We start from the raw sequence: 17,967 nt of genomic DNA, 5'->3' as shown, positions 1-17,967 counted from the left end.
GCGGGGGCTGCCGGGAGGGGCCGGGGCCGCGCGGGGGCTGCCGGGAGGGCGGCGGGGCCGTGGCCGGTGGCGGGGGACCCGCGCCGGGACATCGCGGCCATGCAGAAATACGAGAAACTGGAGAAGATCGGGGAAGGTGCGGCCGGGCCGGGGCCGTGCGGGGCGGACCGGGGGCCGCGGGGCCCGGACCGGTATCGCTAGCGGGGGCCCTGCCGTGACCCCCTCCCCGCGCCCCACAGGCACCTACGGGACCGTGTTTAAGGCCAAGAACCGGGAGACGCACGAGATCGTGGCGCTGAAGCGGGTGCGGCTGGACGACGACGATGAGGTGAGGGGGGGGGCCGGGCTGGGACCCCCCCGGGACCCCCGGGACCCCCCGCCCCCCAACCCGGCGTGTCCCGCAGGGAGTGCCCAGCTCGGCGCTGCGGGAGATCTGCCTGCTCAAGGAGCTCAAGCACAAGAACATCGTCAGGTACCGGGACGGCCGCGGGCTGGGGGCTGTGGGGTCACGGCACGGGGGCTGCTCCCTCGGGCTGACCCAGACAGGGGGTGGGGGGAGCTGTGGGGGCGAGGTGGGAGGGGGCTGCCCCCCCAGTGCCTTGGGGCAGGGGAGTGGGGGATCAGGGCTTGCCACGCGAGATGCCCCGGGCTGGGCCGGGCGCTGGGGGGCTCAGGGACCACCGCCCCTGCAGGCTCCACGACGTCCTGCACAGCGACAAGAAGCTGACGCTGGTCTTTGAGTTCTGTGACCAAGTGAGTGAGCGCCAGGGGCGTGGGGGGATCGTGGGGGTCCCTGGGGGTCCTCGGGGTCCCCGGGGGTCACCGCTCCTGGCCGCCCCCGACGCGGCCCCCCCTCGCTCCCCCCCAGGACCTGAAGAAATATTTTGACAGCTGCAACGGGGACCTGGACCCTGAGATTGTCAAGGTGGGTCTGGGGGTCCCCAGAGTCCCAACCCGGCCCCACAGGGGTGCCACAGTGTGGGGGGGCTGACAGACCCCCCCGTGTCCCCCACAGTCGTTCATGTACCAGCTGCTGAAGGGCCTCGCCTTCTGCCACAGCCGCAACGTCCTGCACCGGGACCTGAAACCCCAGAACCTGCTCATCAACAGGGTGGGGCACGGGGGGGGGCTCTGTCTGGGGGTCACACCTGGGAGCTGGGGACTGTCTGTCTGTCTGTCTGGGGGGGTCACACCTGGGAGCTGGGCCTGTCTGTCTGTCTGTCTGTCTGGGGGGGTCACACCTGGGAGCTGGGGGCTGTCTGTCTGTCTGTCTGGGGGGGTCACACCTGGGAGCTGGGGACTGTCTGTCTGTCTGTCTGTCTGGGGGGGTCACACCTGGGAGCTGGGGACTGTCTGTCTGTCTGTCTGTCTGGGGGGGTCACACCTGCGAGCTGGGGGCTGTCTGTCTGTCTGTCTGGGGGGGTCACACCTGGGAGCTGGGGACTGTCTGTCTGTCTGTCTGTCTGGGGGGGTCACACCTGGGAGCTGGGCCTGTCTGTCTGTCTGTCTGTCTGGGGGGAGGGTCACACTTGGGAGCTGGGGGCTGTCTGTCTGTCTGTCTGGGGGGGTCACACCTGGGAGCTGGGGGCTGTCTGTCTGTCTGTCTGTCTGTCTGTCTGTCTGTCTGAGTGGGTCACACCTGGGGTCTGTCTGTCTGTCCATCTCTCTGGGGGGTCACACCTGGAGCCTGTCTGACTGTGGCTGCAGCTCCATGTCTCCTGTGTTCCCGGTGATGGGGCTGGAGCAGCAGCCACCGCCTGCCCTTGGGTGTGGGGGGCACCAGAACAACCCCCCTTTGGGGTATGGGTGGCACAGGTGGGGCTCCCCACACTGACCCCCCTGCCCCCCCAGAACGGGGAGCTCAAGCTGGCGGATTTCGGGCTGGCCCGGGCCTTTGGCATCCCCGTGCGCTGCTACTCAGCTGAGGTGAGGGGGCTCGAGGGGCTCGGGGTACTGGCTGTCCCGTGCTCTGAGTGTCCCTGTCCCTGTCTGAGGGTCCTGTCCCTGTCCCTGTCTGAGGGTCCCTGTCCCTGTCTGAGGGTCCCTGTCCCTGTCTGAGGGTCCTGTCCCTCCCAGGTGGTCACTCTGTGGTACCGGCCCCCAGACGTCCTCTTCGGTGCCAAGCTCTACTCCACCTCCATCGACATGTGGTCAGCTGGGTGTATCTTTGCAGGTTTGTTGGGGGGCCCTGGGGGGCCTGGGGGGCTGCAGGAGCCCTGGGACCCACCCTCTGTCTCCCCAGAACTGGCCAATGCGGGGCGGCCCCTCTTCCCGGGGAACGATGTGGACGACCAGCTGAAGAGGATCTTCCGATATCCTTGGAATGGGGGGAACAGGGACCTCCGGGAATGGGGACCCCTGGAATGGACCTCCTCTGGGAATCCCCCTTGGAAATGGGGGCCCCAGTTGGTAATGGGGAACCTCCTGGGAATGGGGAGCCTTGTGAATGGAGAGCCCTGTGGGAATGGGGACCCCCATAGGAATGGAGACCCCTGGGCATGGGGACCCATCTCTGCTGGGCAGGGGGTCAGGGGGGTCGGGTGCCGGGTGCCCCGTGGTGGCCCTTGACCATCCCCACGCTGCTGGGGACCCCCACGGAGGAGCAGTGGCCGGCCATGGCCAAGCTGCCGGACTACAAGGTGAGGAGGGGGCCGGGGGGGCTGGAGGGGGTGCCGGGGGGGCCGTGGGTCACCTGTGTGTCCCCAGCCCTACCCCATGTACCCGGCCACCACCTCCCTGGTCAACGTGGTGCCCAAGCTGAACGCGACCGGCCGGGACCTGCTGCAGGTGAGACCCGCCCCTGCCCCCCTCCAACCTCTGTCCCCCTGCCTGTCCCCCTGCCCATGCCACAGGGGTTCTGGCTCCCCAGGGGTGGCTGCCCTCTCCCCTCACAGCCCCCACCCACCTGAGGGGGACAGTGGGATGGGGGGGCTGTGGAGGGGAGGGTGTCTGTGCTCTCCTCCCTCAGCCCCCCATGTCCCCCAGAACCTGCTCAAGTGCAACCCGGTGCAGCGGATCTCGGCAGAGGAGGCCCTGCAGCACCCCTACTTCACTGACTTCTGCCCGCCCTAGGGCCCCCCAACCCTCCCTGGCTCCCTCCCCCTTCAAGGGAGGGCAGCCCCCAGCTCCCCCAGCCAGCCCATGCCAGCCCCCCCAAACTGCAGCGTCCCCCCAGTATTTATTAGGTTCTGCCCCAGCTGCAGGGGGCTGGCATGGTGCCCCTGAACCCCCTGGCCCTGGAGGGGACTGAGGGCACTCAGACCCCTCCCGGTGGCACAGGACCTCCCTGGGGGCAGGGGACCCCTCCAGGGCATGAGACCCCCCCGAGGACATGGGGCCATGATGCTGGTGGAGGGACAGGACCCTCTGGGACCAGGCATGGGGACCCTGGGGGTGGTGAGACCCCCCCACCCCTCTTGTCCCTGCTTCCCCCCCAGCCCCTTCCCTGCCTGGGGGGGTTCTGGATTCAGCCCCCCTGGGGGGGGCGGGGGAGGACCCCATTTCTTTTCTAGGGCACTGCTGTATATGGATGATGTGCGTTCGGAACCCCATAAAGAGCTTTCCCCCCCTCCCAGTGCTGCCTTCTCCTTCCTGGGGTGTCAGGGCCCCCCCTCTGCCACGTGACGGACACCTCTCTCAACAACCCCTGACCCCAACCCACCCCTGGGACCCCCCCAGTGCTGCCCCCTCTTTCCTGGAGCAGCTGTGTCCCCCTACCCCCCAGCAGCCTGGAGCCGGGGCCTGGGGCACCTCTTTATTTGGGGGGGCTGCAGGGGGGGGGTCGCATGTCCAGCGCGGGGGGGCACAGGCAGCGCATGCAGGGTCACGGGAGCGGGGCTGGGGGGGCCCCTTGCCCCCAGCCCCCTGACACCCCCTCAGGGGGTGGGGGGGACCAGGAGGCTGCCCCGTGGCCCGGGGGTGCCCCCCCAGCCCCCCGGCCGGCGGGGGGGCGGGCTGGGCTCCGCGGCGGGTCCCGGGGGGGGCCTAGAGCCGGGTGACGAGGTAGCAGGTTCGGGGCGACGCCGAGACGGGGCGCGGGGCCACGCAGGGGGGGCCGGGCACTCTGCGGGGGGGTCGGGGGTTAGAAGGGCTAGGGGGTTCAGGGGGGATCGGTTTCCACCCGCCATCTCCCTCCCCCTGTGTCCTACCAAGCTGGGGGGCTCAGCACCTCGTCCCCACCCCTTGTGCCCCCCGGGATGCCCCGGGAGCCTCCCAGCTTTGGGACTCCCACCACGCAGCCGATGTGGAGCCAGGCTGCCCACCCCCGTCCCCAAGCAGTCTCCTCCCTTCTGCCCCTCCGTGTCCCGGAGGGGAGGTTGGAGGGTCCCAGCCTGGCTGGGGGGGTTCCGGGGGGGACGGGGGACCCCGGGACAGGGTGCTGGAGACCATGATGAGGACGGGGGATGAGGCGTCTGCAGGGAATGGGAGTATCTGCAGGGAATCAGGGATCTGCAGGGAACGCAGGGGTCCACGCAGAATGGGGGGATCTGCAGGGGATGAGGGGTCTGTAGGGGGATGGAGGGAGTCTGTGGGGAATGGGGGGATCTGCAGGGAATGGGGGGGGTCCGCAGAGAATGGGAGTTCTGCAGGGAATGGCCCCCGGCCCCGGGGGGCTTCGGGTGCCCCCCCCCCGCGTGTACCTGGGTGGGCGCGGGGCCGCGGGGCTGCCCGGGACCGCCGGGTGCTCCTGGATGGGCGCACGGAGGGACGAGAGAGCGGTGAGCCGGGGAAGGGGGATGAGGTGCGACCCCCCGGGCGGGGGCGGGGGGCGGGGGGCGCGGGGGGTTACCAAGGTGCCGCTGTCGCTCCGGGGGCTCCGCTTCTTCTCCTTGTACAGGCTGAGGAGTTTGTCCCGGAACACCTGGGAGGGCGCAGGTCAGAGCCCCCGGCCCCGAGACCCCTGAGCGGAGGGGGTGTTGAGGGTGTCGGGGGGCCTCACCTCGTACAGGTAATCGAAGATCTCCAGGATGGTGAGGAGGCTGGCGCCGATGAAGAGCCCCATCTGCCCCCCGATGTCACCTGGGCGGGAGGCGGTGTCAGAGAGGACACGCCCCTCGGAGCCCCTCCGGCCCCCCCGGCCCTCACCCGCCCCCGCCGGCCCTCACCCAGCAGCCCTGCCACCTCGTACGCCTTCTTCTGCTCGATCATCTCGTAGTTCAGAGCCTCGAAGAAGATGTCCAGGACCAGCACGTTGTCCCTGGGGGACACGGGACGAGGGGACAGAGTCAGGCACAGGAGGCTGGGGGGCTGTGCCAGGCTGTGCGGGGGGGGGTTGGACTGTGCCGCGGGGTACAGGGGAATGGGCAGAGGGGTCTGCCTGGTGCTGGGGGACACAAGGATGTGCTGGGCTGTATTCTGGGGCCCCGTGCCATGCTGCGCCATACTGGGCCGTGCCATGTAGTGTCATGCCATGCGGTGCCATCTGTGCCATGCCACATTGTGCTATGCCATGCAGTGCCACATGTTTTTCCCTTTGCTGGGGCATATTTGCACAGGGTAGGCTGTGCTGTGCTGTGCTGGGCAGTTCAGGTGTGCTGGGGACGTATGGCCATGCCTTGTCACACCCTCACACCGTGCTGCGCTGGCCAGTTCAGGGATTCTGGCGATGCCATGTGGCTGTGCCATGCTGTGTCCCACCATCGCACTGTGCCGTGCCAGCTTACGCGTGCTGGGGACACTGTGTGGCTGTGCCATGTCACAGCAGTGCACGTGTGCTGGGGGACACTGTGTGGCCATACTGTGCCGTATCACACCGTCACATCGTGCTGGGCCAGTTCACAGGTGCTGGAGATGCCATGTGGCTGTGCCATGTCACACTGTCACACTGTGCTGTGCCATGTCACACCGTCACGCTGTGCTGTGCCATGTAACACCGTCACGCTGTGCTGTGCCATGTCATGCTGTGCTGTGCCAGTTCCCGTGTGCTGGGGACACCCTGTGGCCATGCCATGTCACATCCCTCTGGGCTGTGCCAGTTCACGGCTCCCAGGGATGCCATATCCCACCGTGCTGGTTCATGCTGTGTGCCATGTCACACTGTCACGCTGTGCCATGTCACACCAGTTCACATGCTGGGGATGCCGCGTGGCTGTGCTGTGCCATGTCCCACTGTCACGCTGTGCCACACGGTGCGCTGGCGGGGCAGAGGGTGACACGGTAGCGGCAGCAGGGGTGGCAGTGTCACTCACGCGATGTACTGCTCTGTCTTGTTGAATTTCTTGGCCAGGTACTTGGCCGAGGCCTTGCTGGGGATCTTCACCATGGAGAGCTCTTTGCCGTAGCGCACCATGGCACAGGGCGTGCGGCACGCGCAGTACTCGCTGTCCTTCGTCACCAGGAAGTCTGGGGGGGCACGGGTGGGACAGGGAGCCGCAGGATCCCTGGCCGGGGGGGATACTCGGGGACAGAATCGGTGGTACATGGGGGGAACCCAGCCCTGCATGTCCCGGGACAGCGGTGACCCCCACCCTGGTGAGGGCACAGGCACACTGGAGCCACGGTTGCAGCGATGGGGGCACAGAGGGCACAGGGACACCAGAGCCACGCTCGCAGCAATAGGGGCACAGCGGGCGCGAGGGGTCCCAGGGGTGCCCGGGGCCGTCGAGGGGCCGGGGGTACATACCCAGCGCGGGGTCAGCACACTCCTTGTACTGCTCCGGGGTGCAGACGTTGGCGTTGCCTGCGGGGGAGGCGGCGGTCGCAGGGGCGGGGGGGGGTCCCGGCAGCCCCCGCAGCCCCCCGGCCGCCCCCCCGCTCACCCGGCATGTGCACCATGCGGCAGTTGCAGTTCTCGGCCAGGTAGCGCGTCTCGCAGTCCAGGCGGCACGCGGTCAGGCTGTAGTTGGTGAAGAAGTCGGACTCGATGGGGGTGGCCTTGCAGTCCCCCCACGGGGGGGGCAGGTACACGAGCTGCCGGGCGCCCGCTAAGGAAAACACGGCGTCCCGGGGTTCCCAGTGTCACCCCTGCTGTCGTCCCTGGCCACGCTGCCACCTCCCAGCCCACAGGAAGAGCTTATCCCGCACAGCCGGTGCTGGGAGGTCCTACCACCCCAGAGCCTCCCTCCTACCCTGTGCCCTCCTTTCTGGTCTCGGGGACGGGTGTTGCAGGCAGTGTCACCTCTAGCAGGTGCCACAGCAAGGGTGGCACATGGCAGCTGGGAGCACACGGGGGCCAGACGTGCCAGGCAGGGGGTCGGCACAGACGCCCATGCTCCCTTCGGTGCTCACTGTGCAGCCAGTGAGTGCTGGGGGTCCCGGTCCTGCACCCCCAGCGCCCCCATCCCACCCTGTCCCTCCCTGCCAGGCGCAGGACAGGTGTCGTAGGCAATGTCACCTGCACCAGGTGCCACAAGGGAAGGGCAGGAGCCAGCGAGGGCTGGCACGTGGCAGCTGGGAGCACACAGGGGCCGGGCGTGCAGGGATCGTGCCTGGTGAGGGGCCCAGCACCCCCACCCGTGGGTGCCAGGGCCACGCTCCTGCTGCCGCCGTGCTCCTGCCGCCCGCGCCACGCGCGCCGGCACACGTGGTGACACCCACCCGAGGCACCTAAATTTAGGTGTCTGGCTGCGGGGGCCGGGCGCTGCCACCCCCCCGGCGGCTGTTCCGCAGGAGCCAGGGGGTCGCTGCCGGAGCCGGAGCCTGTGGAGAGGCCACGTGGTCCCGGTGTGGGGCTGCCCCACACCGTGTGCTGCTCCTGGCCAGTGTGGTGGCACAGGACTCATGGCACAGCTTGGCACGGGATGTCCCTGTGGGGATGGCTGTGGTACCCACAGCACCGCTCGGCACGGGATGTCCCTACGGGGATGGCTGTGGTACCCATGGCAGGGTTCGGGATGTCCCTATGCCTCGGGGTGTCCCAGCGTGTCCACACCAGGCTGTCTCAAGCCCTTTGGGGGCCCATCCCAAGCCTTCTGGGGGTCCATCCTGATCCCTCGGGGGTCCGTGCCCAGCCCCGGGCGCCGTGCCCGGATACCCGCTGCTGCTGGCAGGAGACGAAGGTCTGGAAGCCGGGGGCGACGCCAAAGCCCAGCTGGTCGATGAAGGGCGGCTCCTCCTGGCTGTGGATCTGCACCTTCACCCCCACCTCGAACGACGTCTCGTCTGCAGGGCAGGGGGAGGGGGTCAGGTGCCACACAGGGGGGCTCACCTGTGTCCCCAGGCAGGCAGGGTTCTCACCTGTGTCCCCCCAGACAGGCAGATATTCCTCCTGCTGCACGTTGAGCATGAGCTCGAGGCCGTTGCCGGAGCCCCCCTGCAGCGTGGTCAGGACCTCGCGCCCCGGCCCCCCCGGGTTGAACGTGTAGCACTTCCCCAGGCGCGTGAAGATCTGCGGGGACACAGGGGACACGGGGACAGGGCCCTGGGTGACACTGTGGGACCCTGTGAGGACAGGGCAAGATCCCAGTGCCCCACGGGACCCGGTGCAGGATCCCAGTGCCCCTCAGGACCCAGTGCAGGATCCCAGTGCCTCGGGGTGGGATCCCAGAGCCCGCCGGGGCCCAGAACAAGGCCAGAACGGTGACAGTGCCCGCCCTGTGCCTGGGCTGCCGCGACTCTGCAGGGATATTGGGTTTCAGTGAGGCTCCAGGGGACACGTGGGGACACTTGAGCAGGGAGGGCACAAGCCAGGATGGTGATGGAGACCGGGACTCAGTCACAGTGGCAGAGGCCACCGTGTCCCCTAAGAACCTGAGAGCCTGTCCTGGGCCAGCCACCCCAGCAACCCTGGGGACCTGCACCCCCAGCCAGGGACCTGAGGGTGACCTTGAGCCTTCAGGGACTGGCATCCACAGACAGGGCTCCTGGAGTGATCCAGAGGCCCCAGGACTGGCCCCATGGACCCCAGTCCTGCCATACAGCCCTCTGGGGTCACACCCCCCCCGCTATGGGTGCCCCCCCCCCAGTGTCCCATGGGGGGAGGGGGCGTTGCTGTGGCAACGAGCTGCTCCCAAAGTGGGGACCTGTCACCATGGTAACACGGTGCCCAAGGAGGAAAAGGGGGGGGCGGGTGTCATGGCAACGACTGCCCGGCATGGGGATGCCTGGGGAGGGTATGGATGGGGACAGGGACTGGGACATGGCCCTGGCACTTCCAGCCCTCCTGCTTCCCACACTCAGGTCACCCAGGGACCCCCAACCCTGCACCCTGGGGACCTGCTGTTCCCATTCTCTGCTGTTCCATCCCTGGACCCATGTCCCTGCACTGCCATCCTGCCCCATCCCACCAGCCCTGGTGGAGGCAAGAAGGGGGCACAGCTCACCCTGATGGCCCTTGGGCCTTTGCCACGTGCCCAGGGACCTCAGGGACCCTGAGGATGGGGTGGGACAAGGCGCAGGGACACAGTACCAGAGCTCAGTGCCACAGCCCAGGGCAGAGGATCCCAATCCAGGACTAGGCCCTCCAGCCATATGTCCTGCCCCTCAAGCCTGGGAGCCAATGCCAGCACCTGGTCCTGCTGCAGGGGCACCAGCAGAGTGGCTCTGGCCAAGGGTGTGGGGGCACAGGGGCCATGGGGAGGGCACGGAGCTGCTGAAGGGCAGCTTGTCCCTGAGCTCCAGAGAATTAATTGATGCTCTAAGAGCATTAAGGTGACAGTAATCGCTGGGAACAGAGATGGGCACTAGGCACAGCGGGCACAGGCTGCCCAGCATCCGCAGCACACTGCTGCAGCATGAGGGATGTGCCTGTCCTGCCTGTGCCACCATCCCTGCCTGTCATGCATGTGCCATGATCCCAGCTAGTACCACCGTCCCTGCCCTGCTCTGGGGGCAGTGGTGGGGCCAGTGCTTGCACAGGGACCCCCACCTGTGCCAGGTGTGGAGGAGCTGTCCCTGGGAGCCTCTGTGCCAACAGCCAGGGCAGCGGCTGCTGCTGGCAGTGCCCAGGTGGTACCTGGAGCTGGAACGGGGGAGTGGAGCTGGGGGCTGTACCTGTGAGCACCCTGTACAGGTGAGCACCCCACAGCTGTGAGCACCCCATACCCGTGAGCATCCCATGCCCACTGCCACCCCATCCCCGTGCCTGCATGCTAGCAGAGCCCCCACCCTGCACAGAACCCCCAGCACAGCCCTGCTCCAGCCTGGGCAGCGTTCCCAGCTGCCTGGCACCCCCTGCAGCACGTGGGGCAGGGACACCCCTGGCTGGCAGCCACTGTGTCCAGAGGAGTGGGCAGGGGCTGGTGGTGTTGTGGGTGGTGGGATGCACCAGCCGGCCAGAGAAGGGGCTCACCCACAGGTGCCTGACCTTGGCAGGACACCCAGGTCCCTCTGCAGTGTCCAGAAGGTGGGCAGGGGCTGATGGTGCCATGGGTGGCAGAAGATGGGATGCAGAAGTGGGATGGAAGAAGGGGCTCAGCTGCCAGTGCCCAACCCCGGCAGGACACCCATGTCCTTCCACAGCCCCGGGGGCACACGGCGGGTCCCCTCCCCATCCTCGCTGTGCCCACGTGCATCGAGATGGGAGGAGGAGCTCACCTAGGGGTGGCCAACCCTGGCAGGACACCCGCGTCCCTCCACAGCCCCGGGGGCACAGGGGGGTCCCTGCTCCGCCCTCCGGGCACTCACCACGGTGAAGTTGCGGGCGGTGCAGCCGGTGCCACGGAAGGTGCACTGCAGCAGCATCTCGGCCAGGTCGTGGCCCGTGCGGTTGTAGAACTCGGCCATGCTGAAGGGTTTCGCCTTGAAGTTCTTGAAGTTGGCCTTGTCCCTCAGGGCAGCCAGGACGTGGGGCTCGGCCAGCTGCGGGTTGCTGATCTCGTAGCGCTCGTTGAGCAGCGCCAGCAGCTCGCCCACGTGGTACATGTCGTTGCGGGTGATTTTGGAGAAGCGGAACTCGTTGAGGTTGCAGATGGTGATGGCCGGGAAGGTGAGGTTGCGGGCGGCCACCTCGTCCAGCTTGGTGACGTGGGGGTAGGTGAGGAAGTAGGCGACGCGCTCGGCGCACACGAGCAGCAGCAGCCCCAGCGAGCCCAGGAAGAAGCCGCCCCAGAGCACGCGGCGCAGGGACACGGCCCCGTAGGCGAAGACGTGGCTGATGCCGTGCAGCGAGGAGCTGTGGGCGAAGGCCCGCAGGCTCGAGAGCCCCTCGCCCTCCCCGCTGTCCTCCGAGCCCCCCCTCATCCTGCCGCGGCCGGGCCCCCGCCGTGCCCGGCACTCTCAGCCCATCGCCGCGCCGGGCTCAGGGCGCTGCCGGCGGGGAGGGCACGGAGGAGGAGGGTGGGCAGGGCAGAGGAAGGCAGGGGATGGCGGGGCAGGACCGGCCGCTCCGCTCCCCCGCGCTGCCGGTGCCAGCGCTGCCCGACCGGTGCCGCGGGGCCGCGGTCCCGGTCCCGGTCCCAGCCCCAACCCCAGCCCAGGTCCCGGTTCCAGCTCCGGTCTCGGATCCGGTCCTGGTTCCAGTGCCAGTCCCGATCCTGATCCCGGTCCCGGATCCGGTCCCAGCCCCGGCTCTGCTCCCGCCGCGGCGCAGCCCCGATCTCAGCCCCAGCCCCGGTCCCGGTTCCAGCCCCAGCCCGGCCCTGGCCCCGGTCCCGGTCCCGGTCCCTGTCCCTGTTGCAGCCCCGGTCCCGGCTCCGCTCCCGCCGCGGCGCAGCCGCCGCCGCCGCCGGTCCCCGCCGCCCCCCGCCGCCGCCGCCCCCGCCCCTCCCGCTCGGCTCCACCCGCCGCCCCCGCGGCGGCCGCGGCGTTGGGGTACGGGGGACTGAGACCCGCGGGGAAGGGAGGGGTCAGCAGCGCCCCTTCACCGGGCGGCCCAAGGGAACCCACCCCGGGGGTCACACAGCGGTGCCCCCATCCCGGGGTCACGCAGAGGTTCCCCCATGCCGGCGGGTGATGCAGTCGTCCCTTCACCCCAAAAAGATGTCACAGGGTCCCCCCACTCCGGGAGTGACACAGGGGTCCCCCATCCTAAGGCTGACGCAGGAGACCCCCCCACCTCGGGAGGGTCATGCAGGGCTGATCCTGCCCAAGAGGGTCACAGAGGTTCCCCCAGCCTGGGAGGTGACACAGAGGTCCCCTACACTGAGGGGCGACACAGCAGACCCTCCAGCCCCTGTGGTCCCACAGCGGTAACCCCCAATCCCGGGGTCATGCCGGGGCTCCTGCACCCCAGGGAGTGACCCAGGGTTCCTCCTCTCCAAGGATGATACAGGGTCCTCCACCTTGGACTGGGACACGCGTGACCGCCCCGCCCCAGCGGGGGTCACACAGGGGTCTCCCCATCCCAGAGGTCGCCCAGGGGGTCGCCCACTCCAGAAGTGACACATGGGACTCTCTGCACCAGGGGGGTCACATAGAGGCCACTCATCTCAGGGGTGACACAGGAGCTCCCTCAGCCCGGGGGCGATGCATCCTTTCCTCACTCCGAGGGTGACACAGGGGTCTCCCACTCCACGGGCGACACGTGGGACCCCCCAACCCTGGGGGGTCACGCAGCGGTCCCCCATCCCAGGGGTGATGCAGGGGGTCCCCACCCCAGGAAGGCCACACAGAGGTCCCCCTTGTCGGGGGGGTTCACCCCAACGAGGGGGTGACAGAGGGGACCTCCCACCCCCGTGGGCAGCGCGGCCGGGGCAGGGGGTGGGGCCAGCGCCACCAGTCCCGCCCACTAAAAGGACGTCACTCGACGGGGCCCCGCCCCTCCGAGACCCCGCCCTGTGCCAAGGGCGCCCCAGAGCGGCCCGGAGGATCCCACAGCGCGTCCCAGCAGAGCAGAGGAGAGCTCCCTATCCGCCTTCCATCCCTGTTTATTGGGGAACAGCGGGGGGCCCCCTCAGCACACCCCCTTGTTCTCTGGGGAACGGCGGGGGGACCCTCTCAAGACTCCTCCTTTGTTCATTGGGGAGCAGCCGGGGGGGCCCTCGCTCAGGACCCCTCCTTGGTCTGCTGTCGGATGAGCTCGGCGTAGAGCCCCCCCCGTCGCACCAGCTCCTCGTGGGTCCCCGCCTGTGGGGACAGCAGGGACGGTGTCACCCCCGGGTGCCCGCGCACCGCCCCCGCGCCCGCCCCGGCGCCGGTCTCACCTCGGCCACGCGGCCGCGGGCCAGCACGGCGATGAGGTTGGCGGCGCGGATGGTGCTGAGGCGGTGGGCGATGAGCAGCACGGTGCGGCCCGTGGCCGCCCGGTCCAGCGCCTCCTGCACCGCCCGCTCCGCCTGCGCGTCCAGCGCGCTCGTGGCCTCGTCCAGGATGAGCACGGCCGGGTCCTTGAGCAGCGCGCGGGCGATGGCGATGCGCTGCTTCTGCCCCCCCGACAGCGCCGCGCCGCGCTCGCCTACGGGACACCGGGGGACACCGCGGGATGGGGGACAGCACAGGGACACCGCGGGATGGGGGACACCGGGGGACACCGCGGGATGGGGGGACAGCATGGGATCGCAGAGACAACCATGGGGATGGGGGAACAACTGCTGCACCATCCTGGGAGGAGCCCCAACCCAGAGCCAGGGACCCTCCCCACCCAAACCCCATCCCTCCTGTGCAGACGGTGTTGCCGCAGGACCGGGGTCACCCCTGCCAGGGTCCCACACCCGCCCGTCCCCCTCCTGCCCCAGCCGTACCCACAACGGTGTCGTAGCCCTGGGGGAAGCTGCGGATGAAGCCGTCGGCGTTGGCCTGCCGGGCAGCCTCGTACACCTCGGCGTCAGAGGCCTCCGGCTTCCCGAAGCGGATGTTCTCCATGATGGTCGTCGCAAACAGCACCGGCTCCTACGGCAGCGCCCGGGGCTTTAGTGCTGAGCCCTGGGGACAGCCAGCCCTGGGGACTGTCCCTCCTGTCCCCACCTGTCCCCACCTGGCTGATGAAGCCAATGACCTGCCCCCGCAGCCAGGAGGGGTCCAGGCCGGCAATGTCGTGCCCGTCCAGGGTGATGGTTCCTGCCGTGGGCTCGTAGAACCGCTCCAGCAGTGCTGCCACTGTCGACTTCCCTATGGAGGGGACCCCTCAGCCCATCGGCTCTGGCAGCACTGGAGGGGTCCCAGTCCCTGGCACCCACTGGGTGCACCGAGCAGAGGACTGGGGTGCAGGAGGACGTGCCCAGGGAGAGGTAAGGGGCTGGGACACCAAGGTCCCACGGGGCTATGACGTGCGGGTTCAGAGGGTTCTAGGTGGGCTGGTACCTCCTCCGGAGGGTCCTACGATGGCCACAGTCTGACAGGGGGGCAGAGTGAGGCTGAAGTCCTGCAGGACCGGGTAGCCAGGCCGGGTGGGATAACTGTAGGCAGAGGAGAGGGAAGCTGTGGGGGCTGCGGGGACACGGTGCCAGCCCCACAGCCTGCAGGGCAGCACGGGGGGCCACGGGGGGCCGAGGGGGCTCACCTGAAGGAAACATGGTGGAAGCAGATGCGGCCGCGCAGGGAGTGGGCAGGGATGGAGCCCCCCCCCTGCAGAGGCACGAGGGGCTCCAGTGTCAGCAGCTCAAAGACGCGGGCGCCGGCGCTCAGACCCCGCACCACCTGCGGGGGGGCAGTGGGAGCCCCTCAGACCCCCAGAACCAGACCCCCAGCCCTGGGGGTGCCAGGAGCCCCTGCCCCACCTACCTGCCCCATCAGGATGGAGATGTTGGCCAAGGACCTGGAGTGCACAAGGGGAGAGGCTGCGCTCAGGGCTGTGCCAGGGCAGGCTGTGGGGAATGGGGGGGTGCTGGGGGTACTCGGGGTAACGCCAGGCCCTGCCCTGACCTTTGCACCGTCTGCGAGGCCACCAGGAAGGACATGAGGTCACCTGGTGAGAGCTCATCCCCAGCCATCAGGGAGCCGCCGACAAAGATGGTTCCCAGTACGATGCCTGTGGGGTGGGGGGCAGAGGCGGTGTTTGGAAGGGGTCCTGCCCCACAGCTCCCCAGGTCCCATCCCACGGCCCCCACTCACCATTGAGTGCCAGGTTGGAGAGCCCCTGGAAGGCGGCGATGCCGAGCCCCAGCCGCTCGCTCAGCTGGCCGGAGCGGTCCACCTCGGCACAGAACAGCCTGGGGCAGGGACAGGCTGGGGTCCCCGCTGCCCCTGTTGCCCCTTGCCACTCCCAAGCCCTCCACCCTTACCTCGCTTGCTGCTCCTCCATGGCGAAGGCGCGTACGGTCCGCACGTTCCCCAGCGCCTCGTCCGCCACCACGGTGGCCTTGGCCACCTGCGGGGAGAGGGGGAACAGTGGGGACACCCCCAGCTGCGGCCCCTGGGGGTGGCAGGGCTGGGCTGGGGGGCAGGAGATGGTTACCTGCTCCTGTGCCTGGCGGGAGAGGCTGCGGAGGAAGGCGCCGATGAAGGCCCCGGCGCCCACCAGCGCCGGCAGCGCCACAACCAAGAGCCCCGTGAGCTTGGGCGAGAGCAGGTACAGCGACACGAAGCAGCCGGCGGTCTGGGTGCCACTGCGCAGGCCCTGGGGCGGGGGGGGCAGTGGGTGGGGGGCTTGGGGGCCGGGGGGCCGCCGGGCTCGCCCAGGACAGGCGTGGCCTCACCTGGGAGATGGCCAGCTTGAAGGAGGACTTGAACTCCTGGATGTCGGCCGTCAGCCGTGTCACCAACTGCCCCGTGCGTGTGGCATCAAAGAAGGCCACGTCCTGCCTGCCGGGGGAGCGGTGGGTGGGGGTCCCTACTCCCCCCGCTCCCCCCTCGCCCCCGTCCCCCTGGTTACCTGAGCAGGGTGGTGAAGAGCGCCTTGCGCATGTCGCCGGCCACCCGCTCACCGACACGCGCCAGCAGCGCGATGTACCCGAAGGTCAGCAGCCCCTGTGGGAGGGGGGTCAGGAGGGGCGGGGGCAACCCCGGGGCCCCCCAGCACCCGCCGTTTAGGGAGGTCAGTGCTCACCTGCAGGCAGTAGACGGCGAGGAGGCGCAGGGCCGGGCGCCGTACCTCCCGCAGGTACGTGGGGACGTGCCCGCGGGCACACCGGGCCACCACGTTCACCAGCTGCCCCAGCAGCACCGGGATGCGCACGTTGAGCAGGGCCGCGCCCAGCGCCAGCTGTGGGGACACGGACAGGGACAGCGGGTGTCAGGCCATGGCACTGGGACAGTGACCATCACACTGTGGCATGGGGACAGCAGGAGCAATGCCATTGCCCAGAGCTGTGGCAGTGGGACAGGGACTGTCATGCTGTGACACCAGGATGGCAGGTGTCACACCATGGCAACGGGACAGTGGCCATCATGCCCCAGCACCGGGACAGTGGCCGTTGTGCTGTGGCACCAGGACAGCATGTCCCCCCCCAAGCACAGGTGTGACACGGGGACAGTGGGGATGAGGGGACCGTGGCCACCCACCCGCCCCTGCTCACCATGACGGCGGCGGAGAGCGCCAGGAGCTGCGGGCGCAGGAAGGTCCAGAACAGCTGCCAGTCGAAGGGGGGCTCTGGGGGGGCCTCCGCGGGCTCGGGGACACCGGGGGGGACCGTGGGGCCAGGGGGGACAGTGGCCTCCTGGCAGCGTGCGGCCGTGCCCAGCAGCCCCAGCACCACACAGCCCGTGGCTGAGCCGGCCAGGAGCAGGTACCGGGGGGCCAGGGGGGTGGGGGGGGGCGGGGGACAGCCGGGGGGGCAGCCGGGGGGGCCTGGCCAGACCCAGGTGGCCCCCCCCATACCTGAAACTGGGGAGAGGAGTGAGCACGGTGTGTCCCAATGGGGGGAGCCCCAGGGAGCCCGGGGACCCCCGGCAGGGCCAGCAGCCCCCCACCGCCTGGGGCTGTCCGGCACAGGGAGACCCCAACCCCGCTCCTGCTGCTACCCATGTCCCTGCTTCTGGGGGCCCGGGAGCCCCGACCCCCCCACAGCCTCCACGGACTGCCAGGGACCCCCCGGGACCCCAGAGTCCCAGCTCCCACCACAAAGAGTTGTGTTCCCCCCTCCAAGGGATCCAGGAGTCCAGGGCCCCCTCCGGGACACTCCACAACCCCAGAGTCCAGGCTCACCAAACCCCACCAAGAGGAGACCCAGGAGTCCGGACGCCCACCAGGACCCTCGGGGATCCTCAGGGACCCACCAAGATCCCCGAGTCCCCGTTCCTCTCACCATCCTCGCACCAAGAGTTGGGGTCCCAAGGGACCTGTGAGTCTGGGATCCCCCTCGGGACACCCCAGGACTGCAGTCCGAGCTCCCCTCACTGCAAAGCGTCCGGGACCCCTCTGGGGCTCCCCAGTACCTGACCCTGTATCGCGCCCCCCCCACCCCCCGCCCCGCTGCCCCGGGACGTCCACGCACCCCTGAACTCCCCGGGAGCCCCGATCCCCCCCCAGCCCCCCTGCTCCCCCGGGACCCCAAAGTCCGGACTCTGTCCACCGCGGATTGGGGTTCCTTCCCCTCCCACTCAAGGGATTCGGGAGTGCGGGACCCCCGCGGGACCCCCCGTCCCCCGCCGTACCTTCGCCCCGGGGCTGAGGGCGGTCGGAGCCGGGTCCAAGCGCCCGCCGCCCGCAGCAGCAGCACCGGCAGCGGCATGGCGGCACCGGGAGGGACAGGGGCGGCACCGGGAGGGACAGGGGCGGCACCGAGAGGGACTGGGTGGCACCGGGGAGGGACAGGGGCGGCACCGGGGAGGGACTGGGCGGGGGGCGGAACCGGGGAGGCACCGAGGAGGAAGCGGGGAGTGACCGGGGAGTGACCGGGCGAAGGGGCGGCACCGGGGGCGGCACGAGGAGGGACCGGGGAGTGACCGGGAGAAGGGGCGGCACCAGGAGGGAGGGCGGTCCCGGGGGCGGCACGGGGAGGGACCGGGGTGGAACCGGGGGCGGGGGGGGCGGTCCTGGGGTGGCCCCGGGCGGGCGGAGCCCCAAACACCGCGGCCCGGGCCCTGCGCCGGCCCCACCAGCCCCGGCCCCGCACCAGCCCCTCGGGCCCTTCCCCGGGCTCCGCACCCCGACCCCTCCAGCTCCTGGTCCCTGCACCCCCGCCCTCTTCGGGGCCGCCCCCGGACCCCCCGGACCCGCACCGGGACCCCCACCGGGACCCCCCTCCGCCCCCCGGGGCCGCTGCCGGTGCGGCC

The 17,967-nt window shown here is 69.8% G+C and overlaps 3 protein-coding genes across 5 annotated transcripts; 1 reads left to right on the top strand and 2 right to left on the bottom strand.

Moving 5' to 3' along the window:
- The first annotated feature begins 29 nt into the window (after window positions 1-29).
- CDK5 (cyclin dependent kinase 5) lies at window positions 30-3,574 on the top strand. 2 transcript variants are annotated; one of them, XM_032701175.1, is made up of 12 exons: window positions 30-136; window positions 240-328; window positions 405-472; window positions 693-753; window positions 869-925; window positions 1,016-1,111; window positions 1,852-1,926; window positions 2,077-2,173; window positions 2,243-2,312; window positions 2,579-2,639; window positions 2,707-2,787; window positions 2,986-3,574. In XM_032701175.1, the coding sequence occupies exons 1-12, from the start codon at window positions 100-102 to the stop codon at window positions 3,070-3,072; spliced, it is 879 nt and encodes a 292-aa protein (XP_032557066.1). In that variant the 5' UTR covers window positions 30-99; the 3' UTR covers window positions 3,073-3,574. The 2 variants fall into 2 exon arrangements, with proteins under 2 accessions (XP_032557066.1, XP_032557074.1); XM_032701183.1 differs by lacking the exon at window positions 1,852-1,926 and having other exon boundaries at window positions 37-136.
- Window positions 3,575-3,741: 167 nt separating this feature from the next.
- On the bottom strand, window positions 3,742-11,524 carry ASIC3 (acid sensing ion channel subunit 3). Of its 2 annotated transcripts, XM_032701151.1 has the most exons (11): window positions 10,564-11,524; window positions 8,176-8,326; window positions 7,973-8,100; window positions 6,759-6,909; window positions 6,623-6,679; window positions 6,189-6,342; window positions 5,106-5,197; window positions 4,940-5,019; window positions 4,790-4,861; window positions 4,641-4,687; window positions 3,887-4,063 (listed from the first exon to the last, which is right to left on the bottom strand). In XM_032701151.1, the coding sequence occupies exons 1-11, from the start codon at window positions 11,116-11,118 to the stop codon at window positions 3,985-3,987; spliced, it is 1,566 nt and encodes a 521-aa protein (XP_032557042.1). In that variant the 5' UTR covers window positions 11,119-11,524; the 3' UTR covers window positions 3,887-3,984. The 2 variants fall into 2 exon arrangements, with proteins under 2 accessions (XP_032557034.1, XP_032557042.1); XM_032701143.1 differs by lacking the exon at window positions 4,641-4,687 and having other exon boundaries at window positions 3,742-4,063.
- Window positions 11,525-12,725: 1,201 nt separating this feature from the next.
- ABCB8 (ATP binding cassette subfamily B member 8) lies at window positions 12,726-17,438 on the bottom strand. The gene is given in 17 exon segments (XM_032701163.1): window positions 12,726-12,942; window positions 13,020-13,270; window positions 13,557-13,704; window positions 13,790-13,923; window positions 14,116-14,210; window positions 14,315-14,451; window positions 14,536-14,569; window positions 14,677-14,782; window positions 14,866-14,963; window positions 15,036-15,121; window positions 15,209-15,370; window positions 15,450-15,555; window positions 15,626-15,720; window positions 15,800-15,955; window positions 16,269-16,511; window positions 16,513-16,576; window positions 17,347-17,438. Coding segments are annotated over 17 exon segments (2,073 nt in total). The 5' UTR covers window positions 17,424-17,438; the 3' UTR covers window positions 12,726-12,861.
- Window positions 17,439-17,967: the final 529 nt, after the last annotated feature.

Source organism: Chiroxiphia lanceolata, chromosome 1 (genome assembly GCF_009829145.1).
Source record: "Chiroxiphia lanceolata isolate bChiLan1 chromosome 1, bChiLan1.pri, whole genome shotgun sequence".
Classification (NCBI taxonomy): Eukaryota; Metazoa; Chordata; class Aves; order Passeriformes; family Pipridae; genus Chiroxiphia; species Chiroxiphia lanceolata.
The sequence above is the reverse complement of the archived record's forward strand: the minus strand, read 5'-3'. Positions and strand labels throughout refer to the sequence as shown.